This window comes from Phaenicophaeus curvirostris, chromosome 18, assembly GCF_032191515.1.
Source record: "Phaenicophaeus curvirostris isolate KB17595 chromosome 18, BPBGC_Pcur_1.0, whole genome shotgun sequence".
In the NCBI taxonomy this organism is placed as follows: domain Eukaryota; kingdom Metazoa; phylum Chordata; class Aves; order Cuculiformes; family Cuculidae; genus Phaenicophaeus; species Phaenicophaeus curvirostris.
In genome coordinates, this window is record NC_091409.1 from 13,739,125 (window position 1) to 13,758,903 (window position 19,779).

The window sequence follows — 19,779 nt, forward strand, 5'->3', positions numbered from 1 at the left end:
GGAAGGCCTTATCAAAGGCTGGTAACAAAATGGTCGGAGAGACAGGGAAAGCCTTCAAGTCCTGAGGACCTAAGGCAGAATTTGATAGAATAGCCCTAGACAATGACTTCTGCTTTCCCAGGAATTTAGCATTCTCCTTGTCCCACAGCTATAATCCCAGCGGTCTCTGTATGCCAGCTCACTTGCTTCATCACCGTCTTCTCACCTGGAAACAGAGGTGCCAGCCTGGCTCTGTGGTTTGTGGCGATGTGCAGGATCAGATAACTGCAAGCCGCCCTGCGGTAATGCCGTTTGCAGGAGGGTCAGGCAGGGTAAGCCTGAAAACGCAGAGAGTGGTTACAGGGGCCGTGTCTAACGGCAGCCCAGCTCGCCTTGCTTTCGTGGCATCACCCAGCTCCATCAAATCCCCTTCTCTCATCCCTGGCAGCCTCTCCTAAGGGTCCCACGCATCCCCCCAGCCCCGGGTGCGTCACTCAGCCCCTGCTTCTCCTGGGATATAAATAGAGCCTATTGCTCTCTTGAGTCTTTCACTTGAAAGACTAAGAGGAAGCGAAATAGAGAAGGGGGTAAAGCGCCTGGGTCGCAGCTGCTTGAGGATGCAGAGCTGCGCAGTCCTCTGCTGTTTGAGCAGAGCTTCTCTGAGTGGCTTTTCCCTTATTTGTAACATTTGTATTGTGAAATAAATGCTCTTCATGAGTAATTGCCAGCAGCCTTGCCTTTCGCACAGCTCTGTGTTTGTTGGTACTCTGCAGCAGCTAACCCTGCGAGTCCGTGCCATGTCTCCAGGACATCCCTGTTCTGCTCTAGGGAGGCCAAACTCCCCGAACTCCTGTGGGCTGGAGTTTCTCGGGTTGTGTTGCTCCGTAACAAAAGCCATGAGCCCACTTTGCCATTGCGCCTCCATCCTCTCAATCCCAGCCTTTGCCTTCATTTCATCATCTCTGCAAAAGGACACATCTTTGTTCTGCCCCAGAAGAGCCCCTGGTTATCAGGAACCACCTTTCATGGGCTCTTTACACTTATCTTTCCCTTGCATCTTAACTGACTCTGGTTAATCTCCTGGGGATCCCTCCTGTTCTCACCACAGCAGTTCCAGGTGTGTAAAGCCTTTCCAGCCTCCGACCCTGGTGTGCCCCAGAGCGGTTTAACTGTTCAAGTACCTCCTGCCTTCTTCTCCGAAAACCCTCACTGGGGTTTGGGATGGGTTTGGTGTAATGCTCGCAACACTGCAGTGGAAATTATGGCATCGTTTTTTGCAAGTTGCTGCTCCATCACAGTACCTTCCCCTTCTATAGCTTGTGGCCTTCTCTTCACCACTTGCATCTGTAAGGGTTTCATAGACTCAGAGTCATAAAACGGGTTTGTTTGGAAGGGATCTTAAATGTCATCCAGTTCCAACCCCCCCTGCCATGGGCCGGGACACCTCCCACTGGATCAGGTGCTCTAAGTCCCATCCAGCCTGGCCTTGAACCCCTCCAGGGATGGGGCGGCCACCTCTGCTCTGGGCAACCTGGGGCAGGGTCTCACCACCCTCATCATGAATGTCCTAATGTCTAATCTAAATCTCCCCCTTTCCAATTTAAGGCCATTCCCTCTCATCCTATCACTCCATGCTTTTGTAAAATATCCCTCCCCAGCTTTCCTGTAGCCCCTCTTTAGGTACTGGAAGGCCACTGTAAGGTCTTCTTGGAGCCTTCTCTTCTCCAGGTTGGACAACCTCAACTCTCTCAGCCTGTCTTCCCAGTGGATTGGCTAAAATGAGATTTACAGTGATGTACTTTTCACCTCTGAAATTATGCGTTTATCCTGTGCTGGGGCCCCAGCACACAGCTGCTCTTCAGACAGGCTCTAGATTGCACAACAGCCATGCAGAGATGCCAACAATTTATTCTAATCCCTTGCCGAGTTCCCAAACTTCCAACCCTTCAGTCTGTTTCAACATGCTCACTGCTTACAGGAGGCAAAGTTGCAGATGGGACCAGGTTGGAAAAAACAACTGTTTGTAAAACTCCCTGTAAATCCTGAGGGATTTACTTCCACGGGGCAGGATGCTGTCAGCCCTCCTTGGGGCGAGATGGAAGCACCTGAGCTGCAACATCTGCTGCCGGGACCCTGGCTGTAGCGAGCACTGATGGTTTATTGCAAACGATGCGGCCGGGAAGGATCGTGGGATTGTCTAGTGTAATTTTCTGCCTGACGCAGGCCAGAAAACACTGATGGGTAATTCTTGCTGAGGGCTGTAAACTTTGAGCTAAAGCACATTTAATTCCTTGGGCTGAGTGTACGGCATGACTCAGTCTGCTGCAGTGGCAGCTTTTTTCAGCCTGAATCTGTGTGCCCCCGAGGGTTGCATCGATGCCTGCTCCGCTGAGCCCCAGTTCTGCTGGTGTTTGGTGGCCCTGGATATGAATCTTACTGAGTAGAGGAGAGAAATGCTGGGGAAGTGACTGGCTGAGGTGTAAATCACACCTGAGCGATCCCGTAAGGAAAACTCCTGCAGGTGCCTTGGCTGGGCATGTGAGTCTCATGTGTTGGGAGCTGCAGAGCATCCCTGTGAGCTCAGGGGAAGGTGGAGGAGAAGGCACACGTGTTGCCAGTGACCAGCTCCATTGCTGGGTGCCCTCCAGCATGGCATGAGAGCTCTGTTCTGGCCAGAGCCCCCTTTTCTGGTCCCGGCCAGTTCAATAGCAGCAGCACACTCTTGGGTGGTAGGTGGGACCTCTTAAACGTCAGACCGCCAGGATGTTCCTGTCTGATGCTCAGTATCGCTTCTGTCTCTCATTTGCAGTGCCCAACGGAATAAACCACTCTCCCCCAACTCTGAACGGGGCACCATCCCCACCCCAGAGATTTAGCAACGGTCCTTCCTCCTCCTCCTCCTCCTCACTGACGAACCAGCAGCTGCCAGCCACATGCGGTGCCCGGCAGCTCAGCAAGCTGAAGCGTTTCCTCACCACCCTGCAGCAGTTCGGCAACGACATTTCCCCAGAGATCGGGGAGAAGGTCCGGACCCTCGTCCTGGCGTTAGTGGTAAGCACCGCTCTGGCAATGCCATCCTGGCATCCAGCACATGCCCCCATGACACAATATTATCTCTTTGTGTCCTTACAAGCAGAGCTGTTGATGGAGCAAGACTTTCTAATATTTATGCTTTCTGTTAAACTTGCTGGCTTCTTTTTTTCTTGCCTTTGGTGGGTTTCAGAAAGCTGTTTCTCCAGTGCTTTTGATGTGAGCTTGCGTGCAGTTAAACTTAAGGAAACCTGGAAGGATTTGGAGAAGGCTTTTCTACAAAGGCCACTGGTTTGGTGTCCTAGGCTCGCTGGAAGCCATGGACTGTGCTGGATTTCTCCATTTCCTCTGTACCTGAAGCTTTTCACGCAATTCACATTTCCACACAGGTTGTAGTTTGGTACTAGGGAAGTGGTTTTTTTGCTTGTGTAGATTTATGGTTGCCTGACCCGACTGTGGATCAGGGTACCTCTGATCACCTTCCTTACAAAGGAATGCCAGAAATTCAAATAAAATCAGCACAGGAAGTACATGAATCAGTTACAGCGAGTCCAGAGGAGGCCACAAAGGCGACCTGAAGGCTGGAGCACCTCCTGTCCAAGGCCAGGCTGAAAAAGTTGGGGTTGTTCAGCCTGGAGAAGAGAAGGCTCTGGGGAGACCTTAGAGCAGCTTCCAGTGCTGAAAGAGGCTCCAGGAAAGCTGGGGAGGCGCTCTTGATCAGGGAGTGCAGGGATAGGATGAGGGGGAATAATTTAAAGATGAATAAGGGTAGATTGAGATGAGATCTTAGGAAGAAATGTTTTACTGTGAGGGTGAGGAGGCCCTGGCCCAGGTTGCCCAGAGCAGTGGTGGTTCCCCATCCCTGGAGGTGTTCCAGGCTAGGTTGGATGGGGCTTGGAGCAACTGGATGCAGTGGGAGGTGTCCCTACCCATGGCAGGGGTGGGACTGGATGAGCTCTAAGGTCCTTTCCAACTCAAACTATTCTATCATCTTCTGCATTGCCATGCTGGGATTTGCCAGAGCCAGAGTTGGTAGCGGTGCATGCGTTTGCAAGCAGTGCATGTGTGCCCTCGTGCCCTCAGCAGTTACGGACAGCTGAAAACACCCTTGAAGCCCACACAAACAGGTCTTATTATGGTCTTGTGTCTAATGCCTGCAAGTGTACAGGCTAACTGCTAGGAATGCAGTGCAAGCCCAGACATTGGACTGAGACCCTGGGGCACAGCTCCACGGTGCCTGCCCCCCTGTGTTCCCATGTGGTGACCAGCCCCATTCCTGAGCTGATCTTTGTTTTCTGGCACGTTTCTTTTGAGGCTCAGCACACAGACTGCAGCAGCCTTAGAGTATTTCTGCTTCCAAGGTTAGCATAGGCGGAGCAAGCATTAGACTGTCCCTGGCCTCAGGGTTTTCACGGTGCTGGATGCAAAATGCTGCTGAAGAAGGCAGAAACACCTCTTTTCTTAGGTAGTAGCTTAGCTTACCATTTTGGGAAAGATATGATAAGCTGTCTGCATTCCTCTGACTGTCATTGTCACCATCGATTGCAGTAATTGCTGGAGGGAAGGTTATCAAATGCTGATTGTCCAGCCTGAGCTGCCACAGGGGATGCAAGGGCAGCACCGTGCTGGTGGGGGAAGCAGCAGGCTGAGGGAGACCTCGTGAAGTTAGGCCAGGTGAGCTGAAAGGGAGAGAGGAGAGGAAGGCATTCGAGCTGGAGTCACTGCCTGGCTCCCCTCAGCCTGCTCCAGGCCACCTAGAAAGGGTGTAGGAGATGCCAGCTGGGTCCTGCTGCCTCCCGGAGCCAATCTGAACTTCCTGGCCCCAGAGCTGAGAGGATGCTGGGCCAGGCAGCACCCAGCTGTGCACAGAATTCACCCCTCACCTAGTGCAGCATTCCGGCACTGGTGAGACCACTCCTTGAATCCTGTGTTCAGTTCTGGGCCCCTCACCACAAGAAGGATGTTGAGGCTCTGGAGCAAGTCCAGAGAAGAGCAACAAAGCTGGTGAGGGGGCTGGAGAACAGGCCTTATGAGGAGCGGCTGAGAGAGCTGGGGGTGTTTAGCCTGGAGAGGAGGAGGCTGAGGGGAGACCTCATTGCTCTCTACAACTACCTGAAAGGAGGTTGTGGAGAGGAGGGTGCTGGGCTCTTCTCCCAAGTGACAGAGGACAGGACGAGAGGGAATGGCCTCACGCTCCACCAGGGGAAGCTCAGGCTGAACATCAGGAAGAAATTTTTCCCCGAAAGGGTCATTGGGCACTGGCAGAGGCTGCCCGGGGAGGTGTTTAAGGGACAGGTGGATGAGGTGCTGAGGGGCATAATTTAGTGATTGATAGGAATGGTTGGACTCGATGATCTGGTGAGTCTCTTCCAACGTGGTGATTCTATGATTATATGATTCTGTGATTCTACTCCACCGGCCTGAGTCTTTTTGGCCGCGCTGAGCAGGATGCAATGCAAACCTTGTCAGTCCTGTCATGGCAGATGCAGTCTCCCTTCCAATTCTATTCATTTGGAGCCCTTTCCCACACATCTAAAAACGAGAACAAATTGTCATGTCATTTCTTCATTTCTTTTCTCAGAACTCAACAGTGACAATCGAGGAATTTCACTGCAAGCTGCAAGAGGCGACGAACTTCCCTCTCCGGCCATTTGTGATCCCATTTCTGAAGGTGACAGGACTTTGCTCCGTGTGCCGGGCTGTGCTGCTTGGCTGCATCTCATTGCTCGTAAAGCTCGTGTTTCGAGCACCCCAGCAATTTTGTTAAAATCCTAGACAGACTGCACAGACTGTGGCGGTGGCCGTGTGGGACTGGCTTGTGCAGAGCTGATGTTCTAACAAGTGCCGTGTGTGTGTGTTAGGGATAAAGCAGACAAACCGAGTTCCAATCGGCAGCTTCTGATCCTATAATCTTGTTTGCAAATGTTCAGATCTAGAATATTTGAAGCATTGGCATATGGAGCATGTCTGGGGTGGTTACAGGCTGGAAACCCTGAGCACTTTCCATCACACTCAGTTTTTGGGTGCATCAATGCCAGGTTGTCCTCTGCTCTTGAGAAAACATGGCTAAATCCGACACCGGGAGCCAGAGGATGCTGAGGAGGGGCCACAGGCTCTAGTGGTTATTGCTCTGAGGTATTCTATGTGCTCAGCAAACCCCCTGGGAATGTCTGGAAACACCTGCCACAGCCTGTGTAAACCAGAGCTGTGTTTGTTTTCCAGGCCAACCTCCCGCTGCTGCAGAGAGAGCTGCTGCACTGCGCCCGAGCGGCCAAGCAGACGCCTTCCCAGTACCTGGCCCAGCACGAGCACATCCTCCTGAACACCAACACCACCTCCCCAGCTGACTCCTCTGAGCTGCTGATTGAAGTCAACGGGAATGGGAAGAGGCACAGTCCGGATAGGTAAAACCAGCTATTGTTGCTCTCCCAAGTTCATAGAATTGTTAAGGTAGGAAAAGACCTCCAACCATCAGACCAACACCACCGTGCCCACTAAACCATGTCCAAAAGTGCTACATTCTTACCTTTTTTTAATGCCTCCAGGGGTGGAGAATCCACCAGTTCCCTGAAAAACTGGTTCCAGTGCGTCACCACTCTGCCAGTAAAGAAATTTTTCCTACTATCCAGCCTAAACCTCCCCTGGCACATCTTGTGGCCATCTCCTTTCATCTTATCGCTTGTTACTTGAGAGACCAGCACCCACCTCGCTACAACCTCCTTTCTAGGAGCTGTGTCTCAAGTTCCTGTGGCTTTTGTTTCAGCTTTGCTGCTGTGAAAGCTTCAAGTAGCATCCAGTACTAAACCATAGGATCTTACCACTCCTGATTCTGGCTCTTAATAAGACACTGTTGACTGCTCCTCCTGCCCTGCAAATTCAGGTTGGGATGCTCTTCCAGGCAGGTTCTATCCCAGAGGGACTTGTGGGGCAGCTCTGAAAAGCTGGAGCTGGAGAGCTGAGTGGTTCTCCACCTGCTGGGGTGGCGAGTGGAGGCGCTGTCATTGCTGGGAGCAATGCGGTTCATTTTCACCACTTTTAATTCCAAGTAAAAAATGGTTATGTAATTATGCGGAGCCTGCCTCAAATGTATAAAAACTGTGAAATGTTAATTTGGTCACGCTCCGAAAGATGAATCACGGCACTGGGGCAGCATGAACTTATTCTTCAACAGGGTCAATGTGTGGATTTGTTCACAAGCTGAGCAGGTTTGTTTTGGCCCTCTGCCTTAACTCCCCTGGATAATTTTTGCTATCCAAACTCTGCTGATTCAAAATCTGCATCTTTCCAAGCACGTTTATATGGTGCTAACGAATACCTTTCTCTGTGGTGTGGTTGCAGAAGGGAAGACAGCAGCTTTGAGAGGGAGCCGCTGCTGACGGAGCCTCCAGCCAAGAGGGTGTGCACCATAAGCCCCGCGCCCCGGCACAGCCCTGCCCTGACAATCCCCCTGATGAACCCTGGCGGGCAGTTCCACCCCACCCCGCCGCCCCTCCAGCACTACACCTTGGAAGATATCGCCACCTCCCACCTCTACAGGGACCCCAGCAAGATGTTGGAGCACAGGGAGATTCGGGACAGGCACAGCGGTCTTGGTGAGAAAGCCTGAAGGGCTTTTATTTGTAGAAGCTGGGAAGTCCAGCAGTTGAATCATAGAATCACCAGGTTGGAAAAGACCCACCGGATCATCGAGTCCAACCATTCCTATCAAACACTAAACCATGTCCCTCAGCGTCTCGTCCACCTGTGCCTTAAACACCTCCAGGGAAGGTGACTCAACCACCTCCCTGGGCAGCCTCTGCCAGTGCCCAATGACTCTTTTGGTGAAAATTTTTTCCTAATGTCCAGCCTAAACCTCTCCTCGTGGCGCTTGAGGCCATTCCCTCTTGTCCTGTCCCCTGTCACTTGGGAAAAGAGGCCAGCACCCTCCTCTCCACAACCTCCTTTCAGGTGGTTGGAGAGAGCAATGAGGTCTCCCCTCAGCCTCCTCTTCTCCAGGCTAAACACCCCCAGCTCTCTCAGCCGTTCCTCATAAGGCCTGTTCTCCAGCCCCTTCACTAGCTTCGTTGCTCTTCTCTGGACCCACTCCAGAGCCTCAACATCCTTCTTGTGGTGAGGGGCCCAGAACTGAACACAGGATTCGAGGAGCGGTCTCCCCAGTGCCGAGTCCAGAGGGAGAAGAACCTCCCTGGACCTGCTGGTCACACCGTTTCTGATCCAAGCCAAGATGCCATTGGCCTTCTTGGCTTCAGTATTGGTCCCTGCTTGGCCACTGGCACCTGTGCTGGGCATGTCCTTAGAGTTTTTGCAGGGAGATCAGATGAAAGAACTGACTGTGGGAGGTTAAAACCAGGATGATTTAGAGTTTGTATTTTCCTATGTGCATGTAAAGGCTGGAGTCACCAAGGATGAGGAGAAAGGAGCCAATGTGTGAGTTGAGTCCAGCCAACCCAGAAGGCAAGAACAGGGAAATAGAAGTTAACTTTTCCAAGATCACTAATGCAGGAGAGCAGAGCCTGATCCCCTGCCCCGTTTCTTCGTCAGGCTCTGTGGGAAGTGCGCGAGGTGTTTCCAGCAGGGCAGCCTGAATCACAGGCTCTGAGCTCCTGTGGGTTTTAATAAGGGCACCAGCGACAGGTTTTTAAATCCCAGTTATGTGTAGCTGGAAATACTTTATTATTGCTTCGAGGTCACCTTCCCTCACCAGCACTGGAAGCACGCAGTCTATCTAATTGCTCCTCTGGCTGTGGTTTGTGGCAGGATTGAATGGAGGATACCAGGATGAGCTGGTGGATCACCGCTTAACGGAGAGAGAGTGGGCCGACGAGTGGAAGCATCTCGATCATGTAAGGAATGGCAGGAGGTGTGGGAAGCTCTGTGGGATGCAGCCCCCGAGTGCTCTGCATGATCCCAATTTATTTTCATAGGATTGCAGAATCATATAGCGGCTGGGATTGGGAGGGACCTCAAAGCCCATTCAATGCCAACCCCCCTGCAGGGACACCTCCCACTGGATCAAGCTGCCCAAGGTCCATCCAACCTGGCCCTGAACACTTCCAGAGAGGGGGCAGCCACAACTTCGCTAGGCAACCTGTTCCAGTGCCTCATCATTTCTTGTTGTTGATGCCACATCCAGGCTTTTCTAATGGCTCATAAAAGAGCAAACCACCACAAGAAGGTGGATGGTGGGTGGGAAGGAGCAGTAGTGCTTTCCTGGCAGGTTTTCTCTGGCCGTGGTCACTGGAAGCCAAAACCTCTCTGGGTGATGTGTCTGGAGCTGGGGAGCTTCTCCAGAGCAGGGCCATGTGTCACCGTGGCTATCTGAGAGGCAGCGCTGTACCGATGGATGTGCTACATGCAGCAAGAGTTTACAGAATAAGTAAACCCAGCATTATTTCTTAAAAGACTTTTTGAGCTGCCAGCCTCAACTGGGTACCAACACAGCACCTGGTACTTTTGGCAGACCCTGCAGTTTGGTTTTTCCCTCTGTGCTCATCCAGGCACTTCACAGGAGTGTTTCCCCTGAAGAGATGGGATTGAAATTCGACTTTGATCACAAATGCCGAGACGTCCCATACTTGGTTAGGCTTTAAAGCTGATGTTTGGCAGGGGCATTGTGTGAAGTAGAGACCCGGTAGCTGAATATTTGCAAGTTGGGATGTGGCTACAGAGAGCAGGATCACAAGGCCATGGTGTGGGCATCCTACTTCCACAGGAAAGTGGGGTTTTTCACCTGCCCCTTTAGAAGTTTGGCCCTAAACCTCCTATGGTGACCATGGTGTGGATGTGAACCCAGCTGCGCTCAGCATCGCTGCTGTGCGCTTGGGTAGGGGACCCAGTCTTAACCCGTCTGTTTGAGTACTGCATCATCCAAAATACTGTGCTCATGTTTCATCTCTTTGGATGGACCTTGTGGTGCCTCCATGAGAAGTTCAGGAGGTGACCTCGTGAGCGGGCAGCAAGACTTAAACCGTATTCCTCCCTGCAGGCACTGAACTGCATCATGGAGATGGTGGAGAAAACGCGGCGCTCGATGGCCGTGCTGCGGCGCTGCCAGGAGGCCGACCGCGAAGAGCTCAACTACTGGAAGAGGAGGTGCAGTGAGACAGCTGAGCCACGGAAGGCAGGCAGCGAGCTCATCTCCAGACAGCACAGCCCCAGCAGCTCCGACTCCGTCGGCAGCGGTAAGCGAGGGGCGTGTGGGCTCTGCCAGGGGGACCTTTCTAAGTAGGTGTCTAATTATGACAAAGTGATGATAATGTATGCAAATTATAATAGAAACGAAATACTTAAGCAGTGCATAGCTGTTATCAAAGCTTTGAAAAGAGAACAGTCCTTGGAGGCATGGGCGTTCCTGGGTGAGCTCCTGGAAGCAGCATTTGCTGGCATCAGAAGGGCAGTAGCAGTACCTTTGGCTGCTGCCAGGGGAAGAGCATCCTAGAAAAGACCTTTGAGATCGTCAAATCCAACCATACCTGTCTACTACTAAACCATATCGTCCTCCTCATCAAGCCATGCTTGCTGACCAAACCCAATCCAAGTTCATTCAGACCTGAGAAACCAGAGGGTAAAGTGGCAGGAGAGGTGGCTGGTTCCACTCCTCTTCCCCTCCCAGTCCGTCTCACCTAAAGGATTTCAAATGTCAAGGTCTACTAATTCTAAAAATACCAAAGACTGTTACAAGAGCTGCTACCTGAGTTATTAATTCTATTTTTGTATCATGAGTCACTTTAACTTTATTAAAGCTGACTACTTTTCCACTCTAGTGTGCAGGGATTTTGACCTTATAGAAAAAAAACCCAACTCTAAAATGCTGATTTTATGCCTTTGGATGTAATTCTCATTTCCATCCAAACACATATGCTGGAAATCAACTGCTGGAAAAAATACCCTGATCATTTGATAATAAAGTAGATGTTTTTTAGCAATAAGAATAGATGTCAAAAATCTCAATTTGGTACATTGATTTGTTCTATCTCAACTTCTTTGTATACAAAGTAAAGAGTGAGTCCTCCTGCGTGTCAAAATGAAACATCCAGATCAGAGCCCAGCCCAGATTTAGCTGCAATTCAAGAAGTTTTGATAGTTCCCAGACAGCAAGAATTAGTATTTCCTGGGGAAACAATAACAAGTACACAAGCAGAGGGAATTAAAATAGAGTGTATTAATCCAGGTTTCTCAGAAACCAAGTGCCCATGGCACCAGCTGTAATTGCAGAGCAGCGTGGGGCGAGCCTGCAGGGCGTGTGGGATCTCCTGGTGAGCACTGCCGGCATTTAGCCCTCTGTGTTTTATATTATGATGATTAATATGCTTACAGGCCTGTATTAAAGGTGATATAATTTAATATTTTAATTATAAATTGGGAATATTGGTGCTTTCTGTCCTCATGGGACTTCATCAATGTTGTGAGAAGGTGCAGTTAAACGTCAGGAAGTATCCCCAGGTGTGCAGGCTTAAACAACCTCAGCGTCCTCCTGGACTGCTCCCAGCAGCCTCTGACATCAATCAGGTTTTCCCAGAATCACAGAATCACTAGGTTGGAAAAGACCTCCAGGGTCATCGAGTCCAACCATTCCCATCAATCACTAAACCATGTCCCTCAGCGCCTTGTCCGCCCGTCCCTTAAACCCCTCCAGGGAAGGTGACTCAACCACCTCCCTGGGCAGCCTCTGCCAGTGCCCAATGACCCTTTCCATGAAAAATTTTTTTCCTGATGTGCAGCCTGAGCCTTCCTTGGTGGAGCTTGAGGCCATTCCCTCTCGTCCTGTCCCCTCTCACTTGGGAGAAGATGCCAGCTCCCTCCTTTCTACAACCTCCTTTCAGGTAGTTGTAGAGAGCAATGAGGTCTCCCCTCAGCCTCCTCTTCTCCAGGCTAAACACCCCCAGCTCTCTCAGCCGTTCCTCATAAGGCCTGTTCTCCAGCCCCTTCGCTAGTTTTGTTGCTCTTCTCTGGACTCGCTCCAGAGCCTCAACATCCTTCTTGTAGTTTGGGTAGACCCTTCAGAAAGTTACTCTGAAGCCTTAAAAAGAAGGATGCAGAGAGCACAGGAGGCTTTCCTGTGTGCCCATGGTCTGCGTTTAGGTCCTGGGGTGACCAGGACCAGTCTCCTCAGCTCTTTGTAGGCTGATGGATGCTGGGGAGCATATAAATCTTGCTGTAGGAGGTCTTGCAGGAATTATAGAATCATGAAGGTCAGAAAAGACCTTTAGGGCCATCCAGTCCAACCGTCAGCCCAGTCCCACTGTGCCTGCTAAAACACATCCTGAAGTGCCATGGCTACATGTTCTGTGAACACCTCCAGGGAAGGAGACTCCACCACAGCCTGTCCATCTGTTCAAGTCTTCAAATTGACGCTGGGAGTGGAAAATGCAGGGTTTTAATGTAAACTGCTGGGCATGTAGATAGGTGCTCAAAGTGGCTGGACAGTGTAGCTCATAGAATCACCAGGTTGGAAGAGACTCACCAGATCATCGAGTCCAACCATATGGCACATATTTATAAGTGTTGCTTGTTGTTGTAGAGTACCAGGAGATGGAAATGGGTTAGACAGTGTCATGAATTATGCAAGGCACTAATTAAATGTTGTAATTTATCATCTGAGCGTTTGATGAATGGCTTTGACTGTAGGAATCCTCTGCTTTGAGTTTTAGCTGGTTAATTCTGCCCTGCCCCGCCATGTACAGAGGTACCACTGGGTACTTAAGCAGCAGTTGGCTGAGAAGAGGTTTTGCCAACCTTTCCCTGTGTCTCTTATTCCAGCAGATTCATTGCGGGAGTTCAGCAGCAGGTCGGGAACAGGCTACGTCACCGAAGAGATATGGAAAAAAGCTGGTAAGTGTTTGCTAGTGACCTCAGCAAGGGATTCTGTGGGGTCGGTTGAGGTAAACACAGATGCTGCAGATTTGCTCTGCAGACATAGGCGAAGCCCAGCTGCAGGAATGCCCTGGGATGTCCACATCTGGCTACCAATGCCCCCATGTGGGTTTTGTGAAGGGCTCTGCTCCTTCTGTACGATGCCAGGGGGGATCCTGTAGGGCTGAGCCTGGCTTCGCTGTGGTGATGCTGCCGCTGAGTAGGAACCTGCAGGCATCCCAGCTGCAGGGAGCACACCACGGCATCCCAGTGTCTCCCAGAGGCCTTTCCTGCTCCTTGGGCAGGTGGGTGAAGCTGCTCTTTTCTTCCAGAAGAAGCTGTGAACGAGGTGAAGCGCCAGGCCATGTCGGAGGTGCAGAAAGCAGTGGCAGAGGCTGAGCAGAAGGCGTTTGAGATGATTGCCTCCGAGAGGGCTCGGATGGAGCAGACCATCGCAGATGCCAAGCGCCAGGCCACTGAGGATGCTTTCTTAGTGATAAACGAACAGGAGGAGTCTACAGAGGTAAGGTGGCAGGGGACATCCTAGGAAGAAATTTCCAAAGACTCTCAAAGTCCTGGTGCTGCCCGGCAGTGACCCGGAGCCTGTAGATTCCCCTCCCTTCTCCTTTTAGAGGTCTCCTTCCAATCAATAACTAAAGGCATGCACTGGGTCCATATAAATCCCTTTTGCTTTTGGGTTTGCTGACAGGGGAATCTGCCTTAGCGGTGTCTGTGGCATCTGTGTGTGCGCAGCAGCCACGTGAAGGCACTGCTGAGCGCCGTGAGCTGGACCCAATGTAACAACCAGGGATTCCTTGGGATTGAGGGAGGTGTGGAAGTAAAGGGAAAGGGATACAGGTGGGTGCAGCTCTCAGTTTAGCTCAGAAATCTGCTAGTTTGGGGTATTTGATAAGAAACTGGTGATTGTGGGCTTTGAAATGGCACAGGGTAAAAACTAAGCTGCAGGTGAAGCTTTACATATGTGGTGGTCTCTGCCCCACCCTGTGTTGGTGTAGACCAGCCTGGTGTGTATCCATTGCCTTGGATGTTGCTGTTTCACTGGCTCCCGAGCCAGGGGCCAGAGCAGCATGTGGTCACCTCACCTCCAGAAAGCAGGTCCCCGCTTCTCTTGCTGCACCGCTCCCATGCAGACAGGGATCATGGGAAGCACCTGTGCGAGGTGGCTGTCCCTCATAGCACCTCAGGAGACGTTTGTAGGTTGGAAAAGAAGAGTTGGGTCTTCATCTGTTATAGCCATCACCTCTTCCTGAAAGGGTCCCTCTTCCTATCTTCAATCATTTATTACCTTCCCCGTTGTTTCACTGGAAGCCTGTTCTGTTGGACCTTGGAGATAAGATCTCATCTGGACTGGGCAAGGAGAATTGCATGGCCAGTTCCTGCCCTGCCACATCTCATCCACTTGAGTGCTTCTTGCTTTAATTTCTCTCCATGGATGCAAGAGCAGAGGCTTTGTTTCTGCCAAGCACAAATCTGCCAGGAAGATGGAGCTAAAATCTGCTGGGACTGGGCAGGCAGCAGGTCCGTTTCCCTCCTCCTGGGGGGTTTCCATCCATGCTGCTGGCCAGGGCTTGAGAAGGTTCGGTGCTGGGTTCCCTGAGCATGGTAGGAACTACATAAATATTGGGTGCTCTTCCAGAAAAGGATGCCTGTGCTGTTTTCCTGATGGAATCACTGAAGGGCGAGTGCACCAGTCAGTGAACACATGATGAGAGTGGGTGGAACTGCTCAGGAAGCCAGGGAAGAAATGAGACAAGTAATGATTTCTCCACAGGGGAATAGAGGAGTGTCCTCCTCCTCTGGCTGTCCTGGGAAGCGACCGAGCAGCCCCAGCCAGTGCAAGCCTTGTTTCCCCAGCACCCAGAGCTCTTCTCTAAAGGCCACGTTGAAAAGCCACCACATATTGTGGCGCAGTGTGTAACCTTTAAAACAGTTTGAAAACACCCTTGAAGTGTAAACAGCTGTAAACAGTAACCCTGTTTTCCAGAAGTAACTTTAGGCTTCATTGGGGGTGTTTTTTAGTCACGAGTCCTGCTTCTGTCCTTTGGGGACATGGTCTGGTGGCATATTTAGCAGGGCTGGATTGATGGTTGGACTCAATAATCTTAAAGGTCTTTTCCAGTCGAAACCATTCTGGGATTCTCTCTTGAGACAGAGCAGCCTCAGGGACCTGCTGGCTCTGGAGCAGCTCGCTCCCCACCAGCTTGCATTGGTGCTTTGTGCCCAACCCATAAATCATGGCTGGGAACTGGTGGCTCTGGTGCAGGTGCTCTGGGAGCAGGGAATCTCACTGCCTTTCTCCACACCAGGTCTGTCCAATACAGGTCAGCATCTCCCACCAGCCTGTTTTCCTGCTCTGACAGCTTCTTGCTTGTGGCCACAGAAGCGAAAGGTGCCCCGTGGCGCAGGGTTTGAGACACGCAGGCTCAGGCAGAGGCTGTTTTTCTGCAGCTGAACTTGCCTTCCCCAGTATGTGACTGCTAACGCTTGAGTCCAGCTGCAGGAAAGCTAATCCACCCGCTCCCCATCTCGGAGCAGCTGCAGCCGCAGCTCCCGGCGCTGGCCCCTTGCCCCCGCGCTCGTACGGAAGCGGTGGCAACGCCATAAGCCCACCAGCTGACACCTCTCCCAGCGGCCAGAGGGGCTTTGCTCTGCTTCCAGATTGAAGCTCAGGCTCTGGCAGTGCTTCCACCTGGCTGGGAGACTTTCAAATGAGCTTTTTTTTCTCTTCCAAATTAGCCTGCTCCGACCTCTTGTGCAGCGAGGCAGGGTGCAAAGCAAATGGTGCCTGTGCAGCACGCGGTAATCCCTGCAGAGAGCACTTGGCTGGGAGCGATACCAAAATAGAGCTGCTTAAAACAGGAAATAAAAAGACGGAATAGCAGCATCTGCGGCGTGTTTTTCAGCCCTTGCCTGCTGTTTCCTCAGTGCGTTTGGGTGGATCTAGGGGAGAGGATGTGAGCAGTGTAGTCTGACAGGTGGGTTTGTGCAGAGCAGCAGCGTAGGGGTCAGCACCCCCAGCAAAGGGCTGTGAAAGAGCAGGAATTAACAGATTGCTCATTTTATTACCACTAAATCTAGGCCAGAGGGCAGTGAACAGTCCCCTCTGAGCTGTTGACTCAGTACAGTCCCACAGCTCTTGGAAGCTAACCCCGTGTTCAAGTGTGGCATTTTGGTCTTGCAGAGTTGCTGGAACTGCGGTCGCAAAGCCAGCGAGACGTGCAGCGGCTGCAACATCGCCCGGTACTGCGGCTCCTTCTGCCAGCACAAGGACTGGGAGAGGCACCACCGAATCTGCGGCCAAGGCCTGCACAGCCAGAGCAAGCCCCTGGCTCTGCCCATGGGCCGCTCAGCAGCCACCAAGAGCCTCGACAGCGTCCCCAGCCCGGCCCTCGAGAAGACTTCAGCAACCACCTCCCGCTCCTCCACCCCGGCATCCGTGACAGCAATAGATACGAACGGACTCTAAAGGGGAAGCTTCGGTTCAGTCCGTTTGATTGGGTTCCGTGGTTGTTTTTTTTAGCCAAAAATAACCCCCACGGCATTTTATCACTTGACACTTGGACACTTGGCACCAGCTCCTTGCAGCACCGACCCTCGGACTTTGCCATCTCATCCTGCCTTGTTTCTTTTGTGGCTCAGGAAGAACTAGGGCCAAGCCCGTCTCTGCATGGGGGACCAGAGCATCATTCGGGACCTGGAGGAGGCTGTACGCTTGCTTGGGAGGACCTGGACTCAGTGGAGAGCGCAGGCAGCACACCCAGGAGATGCTGAGACCCATCCTCATGGGTCAAACATGTTCCAGCTCCTTCCCTGCAGTGTCTGAGCTGCTACCTCCCTGAGCCGCTACCTCCCTCAGCTCCTTTTCTTCCATAATATGCATCTTTTTCTTTCCTTGCTCCCAGGCAGTGATGTCTCGGGCGGCTGTGCTGGCCGGTTGTGGCTGTGAACAGACAGGAGCCAATTTCCCAGCAGGAGCAACCTCATCTTCCAGTGCAGTGGCAAAAGCCGAGCCCTCTTCTCTCCTGCTGCCTGCAGTTTGGCAGCTGAAGATTGCAGAGAGGGAGGAGGGTATTTGTCTGTTTTAAACCAAATGTCAGTACCGGGGACGTCCAGTCACTGCTGGGGGGCCCGGATTTAATCCCGTTCTGTGACTGGGTGGGATCTTTCCCAGGGGAAGCATGGAGCAGAGCTGGACTGGGGGTGGGCGGTTATTGCCCTTTGCACTTGGCTACCGTTACTTTGCTATGCAGAAAGTGGGTTTCCCACTGCATGGAAGTGGTTGGTTTGGGAGTTGTTGCTGTTGGTTTTGCCCACGAAGATGCTCAGGCACTGCTGTGGGTTACAGTCCGTGCTCTCCACTGTTAAAATGAACGCAGGACTCTGTGCCTGACCCCTTCCCCAGCCCCAGGAGGCTCCTGTGATGCTGCTTCGATGCCGGCTCTGCTCCTCTCCCTGGAGCTGCCCAGGGATGCTCAGCCACCAGCATCCAGCCCTCAGAGACCATCCCAAAGGGCAGGCAGAGAGGAGAACAAGGTCCTGTGGGTCTTCTGGGGGAGATCATCGCTTGGAGAGGCTCTGCTGTGGCCTGGACAGAGGGATGCAGGGCAGTGCAAACCCCGCAGAGATGCTGTTCTAGATGCAGCAGGGCTTATCCTCAGATGCTTCATGGATCATCGGAAGCACAGCCCCTGGGAGGGGTGGGCACGGGCCCTCGGGGGAGCCGCACCGATTTCCCATGCTGCAAACAGGCTCTAGGAACCCATCCATTCAGCAAAGCCGTGTTTCCGTGACGGGTTTTGTGCAGTTGCTGGGCTGGAGCCCAATGAGGCGAGTAATTCCCAAATTATTTTTGATCACTTTTCCAATTGGAGGCGAATAATAGAGATGTAATGGATCCTCATTGGGCTGGCAGCGGTGAGCTGGCTGCCGGGGGATAAACGAGCAGGGAAAGCTTTTCCTTAGGGAAAGCTCATTTGGAAGCTGCTGTGGTGGGAGAGGGTGGATAGTTCCCATTTTATTTTGCAAGAAAAGCCACCTGGTGTTGAGGACAGCTCGCTGTGGCAGCTGGGACTGTCCCAGCGCTGCTGGCTGTGCAGAGCCTGGGATGCAGCCACGGCTCCTCGGAGCCAGCAGGACAATGCTGTGCCACTGCGACCCGGGAATGGCATCCCCAGCCCAGGGATTTCTCCCCCAGGAGAGTTGGAGGCAGCAGGGTCAGCCCCAAACTGCAGCAGCCCTGGGAAGCAGCTCTCAGCACGTCTGCAGCTAAAGCCAAAGCCTTTGCACTGCGCCCAGGGCTGCAGCACAGAGGAGTCGGGAGCAGCAGCCCACGCTCGGGGCTGCCCTGGCATCCCCAGTCCTCTCCCGGGAGTTTGCAGAGCTGGAGGGCTTCACTGCAGGGACATGCGCGTATTCGGAGCTGCCTCAGGTAAATAAAATCGGGTTGTGACATCCCAATCCTGACCGAACACTGTGGGTCAGCAGGCGAGGGAGGGTGAGGAAAGAGGAGGCTGGAAAGGAATTGCTTGTAAATAGGTTGTCTTCCATAATTCTCATGCAACTTTGATGGCCGTGTACTAAAATTAACCCCAGTGTAAATGACCGAAATACTAACAGTCATGATTAGAATGAGATTGCTTCTTTTTGTTTTCCTACCATGGAATGATAAATGTGAAACTCGGACATGGGACGCCGTTGGGGTGAGGTTTCTGTATTTTTTTGGTTGACATTTAATTCTGTAATAGAAATTTGTTACTTCATTCCTGTGCATAACTTATTTAATGTACTGTATAAAGGAACCCCAGCTGTTACAGATGTATTTAGTTTGTTCTACTCAAAAGTAGTCAATAAAAGACTATATTCATCATGCAGCCCCCCCATCTCTCACAGAAGGAACCAGGGTTACAGCAGTGACCCTGCCAGGCCAAAAACCGCATCCCCTGTGGTGCTGGGGGCGAAGCGAAGCCTGAGAGCAAGTGCAGATGGAGCCGGCGTTCAGCCCCCTGCTTGGTAATTTGGGATTTGGGGTGGTTCATGTTGAAATATGCTCTTTTCTGAGCACAGGACAGCCTGCAAGGTGCCTGTGGGGCCAGCCCCGTGCCCCCTAGCCGCTCGAGGATGCCCACTGAGAACACTAAGCCAGTGATTAAAAATCCAAAATCAGGGGTTGCGCCTTGTGCCTGCGGCAGTTCTGCTATTTGTGGGTCCCTACCCTGGCACCTCTGCCATACCCTCATCTGCAGCTCCCAGGGGGCAGTGCTGGGCTGGCAGAGCCGGGATTTCAGGGCTGCCTGAGCAGTGAGCTGGAGCCACCTCTGCTGCCCCGGGATTGTGGCTTTGGTCTGGAAAAGGAGCAGTTATCAATAATCAGGTAAATAATTGGGTGTTCGGAAGAGGAGTCCCACCTAGGAACGGGGCCAGGCTCTGTACTTGCCCCATCCCCAAGAGCCCAGCTGGGGTTTGGTGGTGCCCATCACAGCTGGGCAGTGGCTGCTCTTCCCTATTCCTCCAACAGCAAGTTATCCTCATCCCCTCTCCTGGCATCAGCCAGTTCCCCTTACTGTACCCCCAGACCAGCCCCCCTCCCCGCTGTGGCCCCACAACAGCAAGACAGGGGTGACACTGTGCTGGAGATGCCCCTGAGCCGTGTCCCCAGGCCAGAGCTTTACCCACTGCCCCTTCACAACAGATTAATTGCATTTTAATTACTGCACCCAGCAACTGGAGGAAGAACAGGTTAATGCTTTGGAGGTGCTGCTGAAGAGCAGCATCCACAGGGAGTGGGAAAGGACAGAGCAGGACAGGGCTGGGTACCCAGGCGAGGGGGTTTGGGGCGTGGGCACCCAGGGTGAGCCAGGCAAATGGCATGGGGGGGGTGGGGACAGGCAGGGAGCAAGG

At 52.3% G+C, this 19,779-nt stretch overlaps 1 protein-coding gene across 5 annotated transcripts in view; it reads left to right on the forward strand.

Annotated features, from left to right (window-relative positions):
- CBFA2T2 (CBFA2/RUNX1 partner transcriptional co-repressor 2) overlaps positions 1-18,980 on the forward strand; it is a 71,271-nt gene extending 52,291 nt beyond the window's left edge. For 4 of the 5 annotated variants that reach the window (XM_069871759.1, XM_069871755.1, XM_069871760.1 and 1 more), the window contains 9 exons: positions 2,789-3,030; positions 5,591-5,680; positions 6,232-6,413; positions 7,348-7,601; positions 8,767-8,852; positions 9,995-10,190; positions 12,772-12,840; positions 13,194-13,384; positions 16,064-18,980. In XM_069871759.1, the coding sequence (XP_069727860.1) occupies positions 2,789-3,030; positions 5,591-5,680; positions 6,232-6,413; positions 7,348-7,601; positions 8,767-8,852; positions 9,995-10,190; positions 12,772-12,840; positions 13,194-13,384; positions 16,064-16,348 (1,595 nt within the window). In that variant the 3' untranslated portion in view covers positions 16,349-18,980. The remainder of the gene's footprint in view (positions 1-2,788; positions 3,031-5,590; positions 5,681-6,231; positions 6,414-7,347; positions 7,602-8,766; positions 8,853-9,994; positions 10,191-12,771; positions 12,841-13,193; positions 13,385-16,063) is intronic. The other variant, XM_069871756.1, reaches the window with a different exon arrangement.
- The last annotated feature ends 799 nt before the right edge of the window (positions 18,981-19,779 follow it).